This window comes from Danio rerio, chromosome 20, assembly GCF_049306965.1.
Source record: "Danio rerio strain Tuebingen ecotype United States chromosome 20, GRCz12tu, whole genome shotgun sequence".
Taxonomy (NCBI): Eukaryota; Metazoa; Chordata; class Actinopteri; order Cypriniformes; family Danionidae; genus Danio; species Danio rerio.
The window spans coordinates 35,905,001-35,919,333 of NC_133195.1; the positions used below are offsets into that span (position 1 = coordinate 35,905,001).

At 36.1% G+C, this 14,333-nt stretch overlaps 1 protein-coding gene across 8 annotated transcripts in view; it reads right to left on the reverse strand.

Annotated features, from left to right (window-relative positions):
• The window catches only part of nbas (NBAS subunit of NRZ tethering complex), a 378,367-nt gene that overhangs the window by 242,442 nt on the left and 121,592 nt on the right, over positions 1-14,333 (reverse strand). For all 8 annotated transcript variants that reach the window (XR_012395546.1, XR_012395545.1, XR_012395547.1 and 5 more), the window contains exons 30-31: positions 13,468-13,697; positions 895-1,007 (exon numbers count right to left, since the gene is read on the reverse strand). Coding sequence is in view for 4 of the 8 variants with exons in the window: in XM_073932555.1 (XP_073788656.1) it covers positions 895-1,007; positions 13,468-13,697 (343 nt within the window). In the remaining 4 variants the exon portion in view is untranslated. The remainder of the gene's footprint in view (positions 1-894; positions 1,008-13,467; positions 13,698-14,333) is intronic.

The following is a 14,333-nucleotide window of genomic DNA, read 5'->3' on the forward strand; positions in this document are numbered from 1 at the left end:
AATCAATAAATAAGCAAGCAAATAAATAGTGTATAAATATGCAGGTAAATAAATACATAAGAAAAAAAATAAACAAGCAAATAAGTAAATAAATAAGCAAGTAAATTAATAAGAAAGTAAATAAGTAAATAAATCAGTCAATAAAAAAGCAAGTGAATAAATATGCAAGTTAATAAATAAATAAAGCAGGTAAATAAGTAAAAGAGCAATTAAATAAGCAATTAAATAAATAAGCAAGTAAATAAATATATAACAAATAAGCATTTAAATAAATAAGCTTGCGAATAAATATTCATGCAGATAAATAAGTATATAAATAAGCAAGTAAATAAATAAATAATAAATAAATAAATAAGCAAGTAAATAAGTATATAAATAAGCAAATAAATAAATAAATATTAAATAAATAAATAAATAAATAAGTAAATAAATAAATATATAATAAATAAATAATTAAATAAATAAATAAGCATGTAAATAAGTAAATAAATAAGCAAGTAAATAAATGAGTAAATAAACAAATAAAGAAGCAAGTAAATAAATAAATAAATAAATAAACATTTTTAAAAGAAATTTGCAGATGCCCAGAATATTGAACGCCATTTTACTTTTGAGCATATTTCAAGTATAATTTCCAGTCTGAAAAAGAGACATTTGCTGTATCATTACGCCACAGTTTTGACCATTTATTTTTGTGCTTGCTGTTCTGTTTTTTTTTTTTATTCCAAACAGAAAAAGCTAACTTAAACAAAGCCGTAAATTCACACAGGTGCACCAGAGGCTTATTTTCCAATAGCAAATCTGATGATTTAGTCAGCTTAAGAACCAATCTCCCCGAGGAAATGGAAGGAGGACATATGTTCAGGTTGCAGGAATACGTTAGTGCTGCGTTACCTTGCAGAGGAAGAATCTTCACGCCAAACTGCTCCAGCCGCGAGAGAGCGGTAATGAGATCCAACTCCTCTTGGACAAGTGGTGGACAATCCGTGATCAACTGCAGACACGACCTGATCAACACAAACAAAATATCACATAAATATTACAACAAAGATAATTCAAACTGTTAAAAATGCCTTTTGTGTTCGCACAGAAAAAAACAGACTCGTATAGGTCCAAAACGACATGAGGGTGAGTAAATGACGGCAGTGTTTTCATTTCTTGATTGAACCGTTCCTTTAAAGTGAATCGCATGGAAAAAAGCAGCAGGCATTTCTTCAAAATGAGTTCTGATTCTTCTTTTTTCTTAATTACAGACTGAGACTCTAACATCACGCCGCTTTCATACTGTTATCAGAGGCTTGCAGAGGCCTACGTCTGCTTCACATCTGTGCTGCTATAAATGAGCTTCATAGGACAACAGAGACAGAGCGAAAAACAAATAAAAGCACAGATCCCAGGCCAGCTCTGCTGTCACTTTCCAATAGAGTTTGGCTGAGACAGCTGGACCGAGAGAAGCCACGCGACGCACTCCTGAGCCAAACCAACAGCAACAGGGAAAGCAGAACAGAAATAATGTTTTCAAAAAATCTTTTTTGAGTAGTTTTACGTGGTAGTTATTTTCAGTGACACGGCAATCGGACCCAGAAGACCGTTTCCAGCTCCGCTTTGCATAAGATTTACTGTGAGTCGTACAACTGTAGGCCAATATACTGTAAAAAAAAATATTATACTACCCTTCAAACAGTTTAAGGAGCTTACGCAGCAGTTTCCTGCAAATATAGTAGGCTACACAACATATTAATCATAGTTGTGTGGCTTAGTGATCAGGCGTGAGCTACCACAAGGTTGTAGTTTAAAACCATCATCAGTGACCTTGAGTAAGGCACCTATGTTTACTGAGCCTATAATAAGAGTAATATAGAAGAAGCCCTGGTTGAAAGTGTCAGTTAAATGAATGCATACTTATTAATCAAACAGTATTTCCCCTGGGCAAAATTAACATGCATCACACGCAGGCAAAGGCTGCAAGGAAATATGTTAGCCTCAAAAAACCTTTGGAGACCAAAGCTTTGCTTAAATCCATAGTTCAACCAAAAAAAGACCCTTCTGTCATCATTTACTTGCCCTCAGCATGCTCCATGACTGGATGAATTTCTTTCTTTCAACAAAAAAAGAAGACATTCAGTAGATTGTGGGGTGAGTAAATTATCAAAATGAACTATACACTTAATGTATTTGCAAATATATCTCTTGAGAAGAGACCAAAATAAAGAAGCTTTATTTTTATGATTTGTGTAATTTGTCATTGTGTCTGATTGCACACCTATCATAATAGACTACCTAATAATTTTTTTATCACAAAATTGTCTGCAAATTTGTAGGAATTACCACCACAAAATCAGTCATTTTTATAGCAAACAATCATGAAAAACTAGGGGGTCTGACAAAAGTTTTGTTCAACATGATAAAATAAAATGTTTTAAAGTTTCTCAAAATATAAATGTAACTGTTCACGTTATACGTGTTTGTGTTGTTTGTGCCCTTGTCACTGGGGCATTACCTTTTTATAGAACAGAATTGTACCTTAAGACAAAGAAAAAAATGTGTACAGTTTTTCCCATAAGGACATGATTTGTACCATCGGAAACCAAAATGTACCATTGATTTTTAAAACCTGCAGGTAAAATAAAAGGTACAATGCAAAGGTACAATGCATTTCAGCTTTCTCTGCTCAGCTCTGCACAGTAAAAGTACGTTTGTGATCTCACTGGCCCAGAAGTATTTTTTGTAGTCCCCAAAATTTGTTCATTGTAGGCTTTGCTAAGCTAACTCTGTAAAAACCAAGGTCTTCCTTTGCATTGAACTTTGCATTGAGCGTCGTACATTCAGAGATGCTGGTTATGTTCATACAGCTACATTACACATCAACTAAAGTTTAAAATATGATATTGTAGTGGACCACCCCTTTACATTTCTTTTTGTATAAATGCATCTTTTCCATTTAAGAAAGAATAAAAAAATTCTTTAACATAACTTAAATTATCTATTTTTTGCTAAACATTTCACGACACTTTTCACAAAAATATTACAGAAATAAATCTCCCATGTACAATATAAAACATTTTTCTCCAGTTTTAACACAATACATTTTTTATCGCTTAAAAGTATATTTAATTTGCTTAATTTTAAAAAATAATTATGCGAAAGTACTGTAACATGATATGCACAACGTTTAAAGGTGTAGTAGGTGATTGTTTTTTAGAAGCATTTTTTTGTTGTGCTGGTTGAAAGTCTCTTCACAGTCTAATAGTGATGATTACAGTAAATGATCTAAATGTATTTATATGTATTTTTATATTTTGGGTAAGGCATAAAACTAAAAAATGTTCATCCAATTAAATAGAGTCTGACCGACATCTCTCATAATTCCGATAAGTAGGTGAAACTGTCTGTCAGCAAATGCAGATTTGAACAACTGCGAAGCCGTTTGTACGCATCTCCGCTGACCGTTTTTGGTGCTGCGCGTTCACAAGAGAGGGTGCGTGCGCCTGTAAGATCGGTAAAAACCTGATGGATCAAAACTTTTTAAAAACCTGAATCAATATTGAAGTTACCTTTGCACGCTGGAGAAAGAATGAAACAATGGCTGAAGGATTTCCCTTAGACAGGTAATGTTTTGTTTTAAAACTATTTTAGCTTAATGCAAAGCTGATGTGATGTTGTTGTTACAAACGGGTTATATCTTCACAGAAGTGTTGTTCAGCCACTAAAATCTTCCGATGAAAGATTGATAAGACTATTTTCAGTTTCATAAGGGATCTTTTACAGCATCGATAATGTAGATTTTAATTTGTTTAACAACAAAACACAAGTATATAGCGCTATTCCACCTAGTCTCTCCCTATATTGTTTACCATGCAACTCTAAATATTCACTCTGAAATAGCATGCCAGTTTGGCTTGCTCGCCGCCGGACAAGCACAAGTCGCTTTTAACAAATGAGAGAGAGAGTTCTTTTGCTGTGCTAGGAGGCGTGGCTCTAGACGGCAGGGGAGGGACTGTGATTCAGAGATTTGTGCTAAGCTATTAGCATTGTGAAAGATCACCTACTGCACCTTTAATTAGTTTGAATGTTGAAATGTCTGCATGAACACTTTGCATATGCAGGACTTTTGCCAGCTCACGTGTAATGGAAAGCAAACCCCAAAAGCTGTGGATATCAATAATGAAAATGTATTTATCAGAAAATGCTTACCAATTGTTTATTAAAAATACCTTAATGTTTGGTTTACAGCACCTATAGTTTTGTTTTACTAGTTGTTTTGTTTTATAGAACTTAATAATGAATGTTTATGAGTTTTTTTAAGCATATGCTTTTAAATGATGATTCATGTTTTAATACGGAAATTATTCATAAAATCACTTTGCCTTTCCAGTCATATTTATTGTCATAGGTATTGTAAATAAAGAAGTAGTTGTCCAACACTTTTGTACCTTTTTATGAGAACAATTGTGTACCTTCATTTCAATTTTAACATAAAAGCTACAGAAAAGCATAATAAGAGGTATTTTCTGTACCATATAAGGTACATCTTTTACAAAGGTACAAAACTGTTCCTTAAGGAACATTATTTGTATCACCATGTACCTTTTTTCTGGTAGTGTAGTATATTTTTGCCTTACCCTCTTTTTCTTTAATTTTGATTAATTTGTTGTGTTTGTTCACTTTGGATATTGTATATAAGTCACCGTTTTGGTGTATCTGCTTTGGTTGTCTTTTGTACTTCATTTACTGTTTTTAAAAATGTATTTTAATTGTAATTAAATACAATTAAATAATAATAATTAATAATTAAATCAGGGCCAACACGAGATGCGTTTGAAAACATTATTACCAGACAGAAAAGCTAATGTGAAAATCCATGCTAATGCTAAGTGGAAACATGGCCTAAGGCACATGACATTGAGGAAAACGCACTCCATGTTTTCTGCTACAAGTGATTTCTGCAAGAACAAAAAGCAGACAAATCACTGAATGAGTATATATTGCTGTATCTGATGTTATGATGGCCTTGATCATTATAAGACATAAAACCAGAAGTCTTGAGGAGTCAGGAAAACCATCATCAATTCACCACATCACAATCCCACAGGATTTCTGAAGAACAGACAGATGAAAAACCCTCGTGTTCTTTTACCACATCACTCCACTTTCTTCCCACTGAATGCTTTAAAAACACTCTGCCCGGCATGTCAGAGCAGCCCAAATGGTTTCAAGCGGTTTCCAAGACAACTGCTTTACTATTAAAACGCACGCGGAAGCTCGAGCGATCTTCAAAAAATCCCTGTAAAACCCATTCAACATGAAACGAGCGCTCTAAACAGCTCTCTGCTTCCTGGGGCTAAAACAGTCTTTGTAATGAAGGCCTCTGATTAGCCTCAGTAAGCTAATAATTACAAGAGTTGTTCTTGGTTTTGTTTGGCAGGAAGTGTCCGTATGTGACGATGATTTAAGTGCTCGCTCTCTCCGGATTACACACGGGACGCCTGCTTTCAAGGCCAAAACGCAGCACTTCACTGTGACATTTGAACAATACCTCTTTGGAACTGAACACGGAGAGACATTCAGCACTACTTACAGCTCAGGCAGGTGGAGACTTTATATTTCTGCGAACGTTTGCTATCAAGGTCAGTTTTTATTTAATTAGATTTCACACCTATTTTGAAAGTTGAATCAGCAGCTTTGTAAATGGAAGAAAAAGACGTGTAAATCGGGTTTTAAAATAATTCATCTAATTAAAACCAACATATTAATTATACACATGCATCATTTGTTTCAGCGTTAGAAAGAGGAGGCAGAAAGGAACAGTTCAACAGGAGCGGAAGAGAGATCTAGGGCATATTTAGCATTCTGTTGGTTTTTAAAAAAAACTTATTTAGCATTTTACCCTAGTTTGAAAATCCGCGACAGATGTTCTTGTTATTAACCTCTTTACAAAGCTGGATGTGCTTAAAAAGTGTGTTCACACTTGGCAGGTTTGGCTTGATTATTACAAAGTCTGTTGAGATTACTACTGTATGTTACTGTGGTCCATTTGAATAATTTGCCATCCAATCCCTGTCATGCACCACAGCAAACAAAGACCACTAAAAACATGGGTTTTTTAAACAAATACTGGTACAGTGATTGAAGCACTGATTAAAAATCTCTAAACAATCCAAAAAAAAATAATACACTAAAATAAAAGAATGGCCAAACACATCTGATTTTTATTTTTACAGCTACAATGTTGCCCAGTTCAATACATGCACCGGAAACAGTTCTTATTCCACAAAACATGTATGTGCGTGTGTATAATCAATCAATTCCTGGCACTGTCTTGACCCCTTTAAACATTTTATACACTCTTTACCAGTTATCAATTGATAAAGCATTGTTTTGGATGCACAGTAAGTTCTGTTGCAAAATATACACTTACCGGCCACTTTATTAGGTACAGCTGCCCAACTGCTCATTAATGCAAATTTCTAATCAGCCCATCACATGGCAACAACTCAATGCTGAATATGAAAAAAACGTTTGAGCATCATGTCAACACCACAGCCTACAGTACCCGAGTATTGTTGCTGACCATGTCTATCCCTTCATGACTACAGTGTACCCATCTTCTGATGGCTACTTCCAGCAGGACAACACGCCATGTGATAAAGCACAAATCATCTCAGACTGGTTTCTTAAACATGACAATGAGTTCACTGTACTCAAGTGGCCTCCAGAGTCACCAGATCTCAATCCAATAGAGCATCTTTGAGATGTGGTGGAAGGGGTGATCTGCATCATGGATGTGCAGCCGACAAATCTGCAGCAACTGCGAGATGCTATCATGTTAATATAGACCAAAATCTTTGATGAATATTTCTAGTATCTTGTTAAATCTATGCCACAAAGGATTAAGGCAGTTCTGAAGGCAAAAGAGAACTCAGCCTGACACTACTATAGTACAAAAACAGTATAGATACTGACTAAAACAGAACTTAATCTATAGTTTTTTTCTTTTATGAATAAGCTAGAAGTGTGAACGCACCATTAAAGAAAAAGGCAGAACTTGAAGATGCTTCAATTATGTCCCTCATACAACATGTAATGTGTGTCTAAAAAATAAAATCTGCTCAAACCTACAGATCAGTAATTATTACATCATGCTGTACATGGCCATTTTTAAGAGAAATTAATGTTGCTTTTGTGTGTTTCTTTAAGGTCAATAATCTGCTGCTTCACACCCTCTTTTCAGAAGGAGGCGGAGCCTACGTCTCTGAGATTCTGCCAAAATAAAACATGACTACCATTTTGATGATCAAATCAAGCACACTGTCTGTTGTCATATATGATAAAGTTATTCTCCTAAAAATGCTGTTTTTGTAATATAGCCTTTGTAAGAGATACTAGACTTCCCCCCAAAGGTGTGTATATCACTGTTTGGCAAGCAGGAAAGCAAATCTTTATTCACTAAAGTGTAAATGTTGTTTTTGAAAGGTTGAAAGAGACGTCTGTAGTAAAGTTATGTTTTTGCTATTAGAAACACATGTTTTTGTTAGAAGAAAGTTGCTAAGCAACAAAGGCACATACAGAAAGACAATATCAGATGACACATGGTGTGTGTGTGGTTGTGTACACACATTTATGTACTTATTGCACATAAATGTGAAATACATACAAGGTTATATTGGATGCAAACACATTACACTAAAGCACAACCAGTTATATCGGTGTATGTAAACAGCTGGAATAGAAGACATGTTTATAATAAATCTGTGTATGACAGCAGTGCAACAAACAGAACCAACTGCTGTCTGTTTTGTTAATATGAATCAAACAAGCAAGTAAAAGCAAAGAACTCACTCCATGCTCTTGACAAAATTGGCAGTCTAGGTAGACTAATAACAAGGTAGTTACTAGGGTACTTTCTGTGATTGATATGCAGTTGGCTCAAGTCTAGTCCCTAGACACATCCTGATAACAATACAGTTAATGTACTTTAAATATTAACCCCCCCCCCCCCCCTTTTTTTTTTTTAAACATTAGCAAGTAACCACTAATAGTTTTTCTAAAGTACTGTCTTATAATATTTTGTATCCCATTAATGAAGAAGCAGAAATCAGTCATTTTCTTTCCAGTCTTAGGGCCCAGTCAACCTATTCACAATTGGTGCCCACACATCTGTGCATCCATGGGCAAGCTGGCATTGTCTGGTGTGTTAAGGCACATTGGTGTATTTTTTTGTTTTAGTGTTAGTCATTTATTGCTTATTAAACACACAGGGATGCACAGCACCACAAAAATATCTTTACAAATTAAAACGTAAAGGACTCAAATGTAATATATTAAATATATATTATAGGTGGGCATAGATTTTTATTTTTTTTTAAATGGCTCATTTGAATTCTGCCAAAGGCATTCAGAATATGTGTACTACCAAAATAATAAGTGTTTGAGAACGGGTTTCTCAAGCGCCGCACGCACGCACGCACGCACACATATCACAAAATGCGGAAGCTTTTTTTTTTTTTTCTTTTAATTTGGCGTTCATTAATAAATTCCATAACACTCTCACCAATCCTTACTTCCTATTTGCGTCTAATACCCCAGTTTGTCACGGCGGCATAAATGAAATGTTTATGAGTTAAAGTGAAACTGCCGAACTGCAGTTAAAGTCAGGCATCCTGCTGATTTGATTCAGAAAACCAATTTTTTGTCAGACGGCTCAAGTCAGGTATACATCCGCGCTAAAAAATCAAGGTGAAAGTCACCATAGCTTGCGTAGAATAGATCCAGCTCCCAGCCAACTTTGAGATTAGATTAACGGCAATATTTTTTTTATGACGCGATAAGAGTCTCACGTTTATCCAGCACGTTAACGTTGATAACGGCCCACCACTAATATATATTATAATATCTTTAAGTTCTGCCTTTTTCTTTAATGGTGTGTTCACACTTATAGCTAATAAATATATATATATATATATATATATATATATATATATATATATATATATATATATATATATATATATATATATATAGTAGATTTAGTGGTGGTTTGCTCAGTGTCCAAACTGTTTTTGAAGCCTGAACCTATTGATAAAAAAACAAAAATAAGGGCACAAATACATACATAGTACACTTCCCGGTCACTTTATTAGGTACACTTTACTAGTACCTGGTTGGACCTCATTCTGCCAAAAAATATATCCTTTATGGCATAGATTCAACAAGGTACTGGAAATATTCATCAGAGATTTTGGTCCATATTGACATGATAGCATCACACAGTTGCTGCATATTTGTCGGCTGCACATCCATGATGTATATTTCCCATTCCACCACATCTCAATGGTGCTCTTTTGGATTGAGTCTGGTAACTGTGGAGGCCATTTGGGTACAGTGAACTCATTGTCATGTTCAAGAAACCAGAAAACCAGAAGATGGGTACACTGTAGTTATAAAGGGAGGGACATGGTCAGCAACAATACTCAGGCAGAGTGTGGCATTGACACAATGCTCAGTTGGTACAAATGGGCCCAAAGTGTGCCAAGAAAATATTCCCCACACCATTACACCATCACCAGCCTGAATAAATGATAAAAGGCAGGATGGATCCATGCTTTCATGTTGTTGACACCAAATTCTAACTCTACCATACGAATGTCACAGCGGAAAACTTGTCAGAAAAGGCAGCGTTTTTCCAATCTTCTATTATCCAATTTTAGTGAGCCTGTACGGATTGTAGCCTCAGTTTCCTGTTCTTAGCTGACAGGAATGACACCCGGTGTGGTCTTCTGCTGCTGTAGCCCATCAGCCTTAAGTTTGGATGTGTTGTGCATTCAGAGATGCTCTGCTGTATATCTCAGTTGTAACGAGTGGTTAGTTGAGTTACTGCTGCCTTTCTATTAGCTGGAAAGAGCTGGCCATTCCCCTCTGACCTCTGGCATCAACAAGGCATTTGCGCCCACAGAACTGCCCCTCACTGAATATTTTTTTCTTTTTCGGACCATTCTCTGTAAACCCTAGAGATGGTTGTGCGTAAAAATCCCCGATCAGCAGTTTCTTAAATACTTAGGCCAGCCCGTTTGCCACCAACAACCATGCCACGTTCAAAGTCACTTAAAATCACCTTTCTCCCCTATTCTGATGCTCGGTTTTAGCTGCAGCAGATCGTCTTGACCACGTCGGCATGCTTAAACGCACTGAGTTGCTACCATGTGATTTGCTGATTAGAAATTTGCGTTAACGAGCAGTTGGACAGGTGTACCTAAGAACAGCTCTTTCAGATCTTGAGCTGGGTGGTTCATAGCAAAAGTGAATTTGGACATGTTCTAAGAGCTTCTGTGCCATGCACTTCAGATTCTCAGATAGAAAGATAGATAAATAGTGTTTTTAGTTTCTCCCTCACTGGCTTATTCTCCCTCCCTTTTGTTTTCAATCTTTCAGTTTCTCTCTCTAAACGGCGGTGGAAGTCCTATAATTTAAACATTAAACTTGTAATTACTGTCCATCTGAGTCTCCTGTCTGACACTGGCATGAGCATTTGAGAGAATGACAGTGATGTGAGTCGCGAGTGAATTGCATATGGAGTGGCGGCTCGTCCAGTTTCCAGCCCATGAACAGACGACGGCCTAATTATTGACCCACTTTGCAGCACGGCCCATCGCTCAAGGGCCGCAGTCTGTCACCCTCGGTGCGCCAGTCCAACACAACAACAACAACAGACAGACAGACAGAGACTGGAAACACATTACCCAGAGCTGTGGGGCGTAAGTGAGCGACCGACTGTCTGTCTGTCTCTGATGGAGTCGATCTCTCATTATGGCAGCTAATTACACCAATAATAGCCATTGTGAAGGCCTGGGCTCAGACCAGAATGACGTTGGACGGTTTGATTCCTGCGGGGTTTTCTTTCTCTTTCATCATAAGCTCCTCACACAACAGAGACAAAAGTTTAAAGAGGCTGGTAGTTTCAGGCTATTTTCACACACGGTTTGATTGCTTGGTCTCAACTTGAGTTTGTTTCTAACTCTGCTCCCTCTGTCACGTCATATTTATTCACATATGCTACACATGATGATCACCTACATTATTCAAGTAGACTGGAACATAGACTGGAATACTGAAAAAAAAACATTGTTTTTATGAATTTCTGTTTCCATCTACATTTGAAATTAACAGGAACATTTCTTTGAGATATATGTTTTTTAATGTATATTTATATAAGAAAGTTAAAACAAGGTATATAATCACAATTTGAGATATTGCGTATTAAAGGGCACATAGTTTACCCCTTTTTTTAAGATTTAATATTAATATTATGGTTCGTCTGAGTGTACCAGTTTAGGTTCAGGTAAAAACACAGTTCAGATTTTTGTATTATAATGTGTTCAAGTGTTATTTTGGGGGCATGTACACAGCTCGCTGTTTTAGGGGCGTGTTGCTTTACATTAAAATTTGTTTTGACTTCCCGCCCACCGTAACAAGAGGGCGGAGCCAAGAGCTCCCCCGCTCTGTGCTTGGCAACAGACAGGTAGACTGAGAGAAGCAACATGAGTGAGAGAACCAGCATTCACTCGTACATGTACGACTCAGACACAAACCAAGCAGAGAGTACAAAAATAGTTTGTGTCTTTGTATAGTTTTATAGACAACTGTGCTAGTTTAAAGTTCTGAGCTTGTACACTGAGACTAATAACAACGCACACTCAATTAACTTTGACTGAAGCACCGTATGCACCGTGACACGGCACACCAGACACGCACATTCGCATGTTATTTAAAATAAAACTATTCAGATATCGCTCTGTGGCGCGGCAAAAATATGAGATGTCCCGAATCTGTGCTGGGCGCCGCGGACAGCTTGAAGCTTGAAGCGTCGTTGCGTGTACCCTGATAGAAACCCATGTTTAGAATTCTAAAATGCATGGAGCTACACGTCGCCGAGCGGCGCTTCTGGTGTGCGACCTGCAGGCAAGTTCGTTATTTTCTTTCCAATCAAGCCACACGCACATGAGGCAACCTAGGGGGAAATTTATGATATTTTATTTGAACATACATTTTGTAGGAATAAAATAAGTAAAATATTAGCAATTATTAATTTTTATCATGATGATAATAATAAGGTTAGGTTTCTTTATTTATACCCAAAGGTAGACTTGGTTTGCAGTCAAGAGTTCTCATTTCATAACAGTGCAAAAAAAAAAAAAAAAAAAAAAACTCAGTCACAAAAACAAATACACAAAAATTAAATTCAATTAAATTAAATGAATACTTTTTTATTAAATTAAATTTAATTAAAAATTACATAAAATAAAAAATAAAAAGTTAAATTTAAGTAAATTTAATTAATTTAATTACAAATTTTATTAAACAACAAAGAACAAATAAATAAGCACTTCAATTCACTCCCCTCTCAAACCCAGCCCCCAAGTATATGCTTTATTTAAATGTCTAATACTGCTGGTATGAAACTATATTTGTATCGTTTATTTCTACAGCTTTGTACTAAAAAAAAGCCCAAGTGGTACTTACTGCAGAGCCACTTGGCCAGAGCTGAGCTCCAGCAAGGGGGAGCTTGAGTTTCAGCTCCTCCAGTGATGTCACTGGGGGGTTGGGGTTATGGGTGGGGTGGGTGCACGCATTAAAACAGCTTATAAGAGGAGGTGTTGGAGCTCCCCCTTATTGGAGTCCAAGTGGCTCTGCAGCAAGCAGTGTCTCAAAAAATCTATGACCAGAAGGAACAAGCTGAAGCTCTGACTGTAGGGGATGAGCAGTGTCACTTAAAACTGTACACAGTTTCCAGATTGGCTATTGAAATCCCAGTCAGCCTACAGGACTACCTAACTATTTGATTTAGTGTAATTTTATTCTGAACAGAAAGGTTCCCAAACCATGACACAAAAACTAAAAGATAAAATGGATTCAAGAAAATCATGGTGAAATAAAATCATCATGTGTTTATCAATCTGGAAATTATTTAACTTTCTCAAATGGAATAGTCACTGGTGTCCCTGTTTACACACAGTTTCACAATTCTCATCAAAGGTGAGTTTAGACTCAATAATTGTGCCAAGGTATTTGTATGATTGAACACTTTCGACAATGCTTATATTATTATTACTATTATTATTATTACTATTATTATTATTATTATTATTATTGATAATAATAATAATAATAATAAGAAGAAGAAGAAGAAGAAGAAGAAGAAGAAGAAGAAGAAGAAGAAGAAGAAGAAGAAGAAGAAGAAGAAGAAGAAGAAGAAGAAGAAGAAGAAGAAGAAGAAGAAGAAGAAGAAGAAGAAGAAGAAGAAGAAGAAGAAGAAGAAGAAGAAGAAGAAGAAGAAGAAGAAGAAGAAGAAGAATATTGATGCACAAATGAACAAAGACAAATAGAGAACCACAGTAGTATCTTAGTGTAGTGTTTTGGTGGGTTTTACACGGCAAATCTCTAAACAAATCGGAGTGTAACAGATCATCATACCGTGCCAGACTCATGCAGGGGTCACTGAGGGTGGCTGAAGAGTTGAAGTATTCACGAGCGGCCGCCAGAACCAGCTCCACACTTCGGCTGTAAGACACACGAGCGTGAGCTTTACCCCGGAGCGACACGCTGACCGGAGTGTCCTCTGAAACACCACTGCAGTGCATCAACTGACCCGCCAGACGCACATTCTCCTCTCGGCTCGAACACAACAGGCTCTCTACAAACACCTGTGCAGATGAGAGACACATTTGCAAACACCTTTATTATTCTACTACACCATTCATACAAGTAAAACTTAATCAAGCATCGACATATTCTTAATTCTGAAAAAAAAAAAATTAATCACAGAATATTTTTTATAAAACTCCTTTGAAACATTAAATGAATTCAGATTGTTAAAGGTCATTCACTGTTTTAATAGTTAGACTTATAAAATTCAAGATTTTATAGAATTACAAAACCATACACTTTAAAGTGCCATACACTTTAATTATTTTTTTCTTTCTATGTAACAAAGTACTTTTTTGTGTGTGTATGTGTGTGTGTGTGTGTGTGTGTGTGTGTGTGTGTGTGTGTGTGTGTGTGTGTGTGTGTGTGAGACCTAGAAAAAAACAATCAAAACTAACATTGGCTCTGAGAAAATGTTTAGAAGAAAAACTCTCATTTAAACAATTAAAAAGGCAAGTTAAAGGAATAGTTCACCCAAAACTGAAAATGCTTTCCCTATTTACTCACCCTTTAAATCTTAATAAGGTCTTTTTTCTATTGTTAAACACAAAAGAAGATGTTTTCAAGAATGTTAGATACTGGTAACCAATGACTTTCATAGTAAGAAAAACACATGCTATGAAAGTCAAAGATTT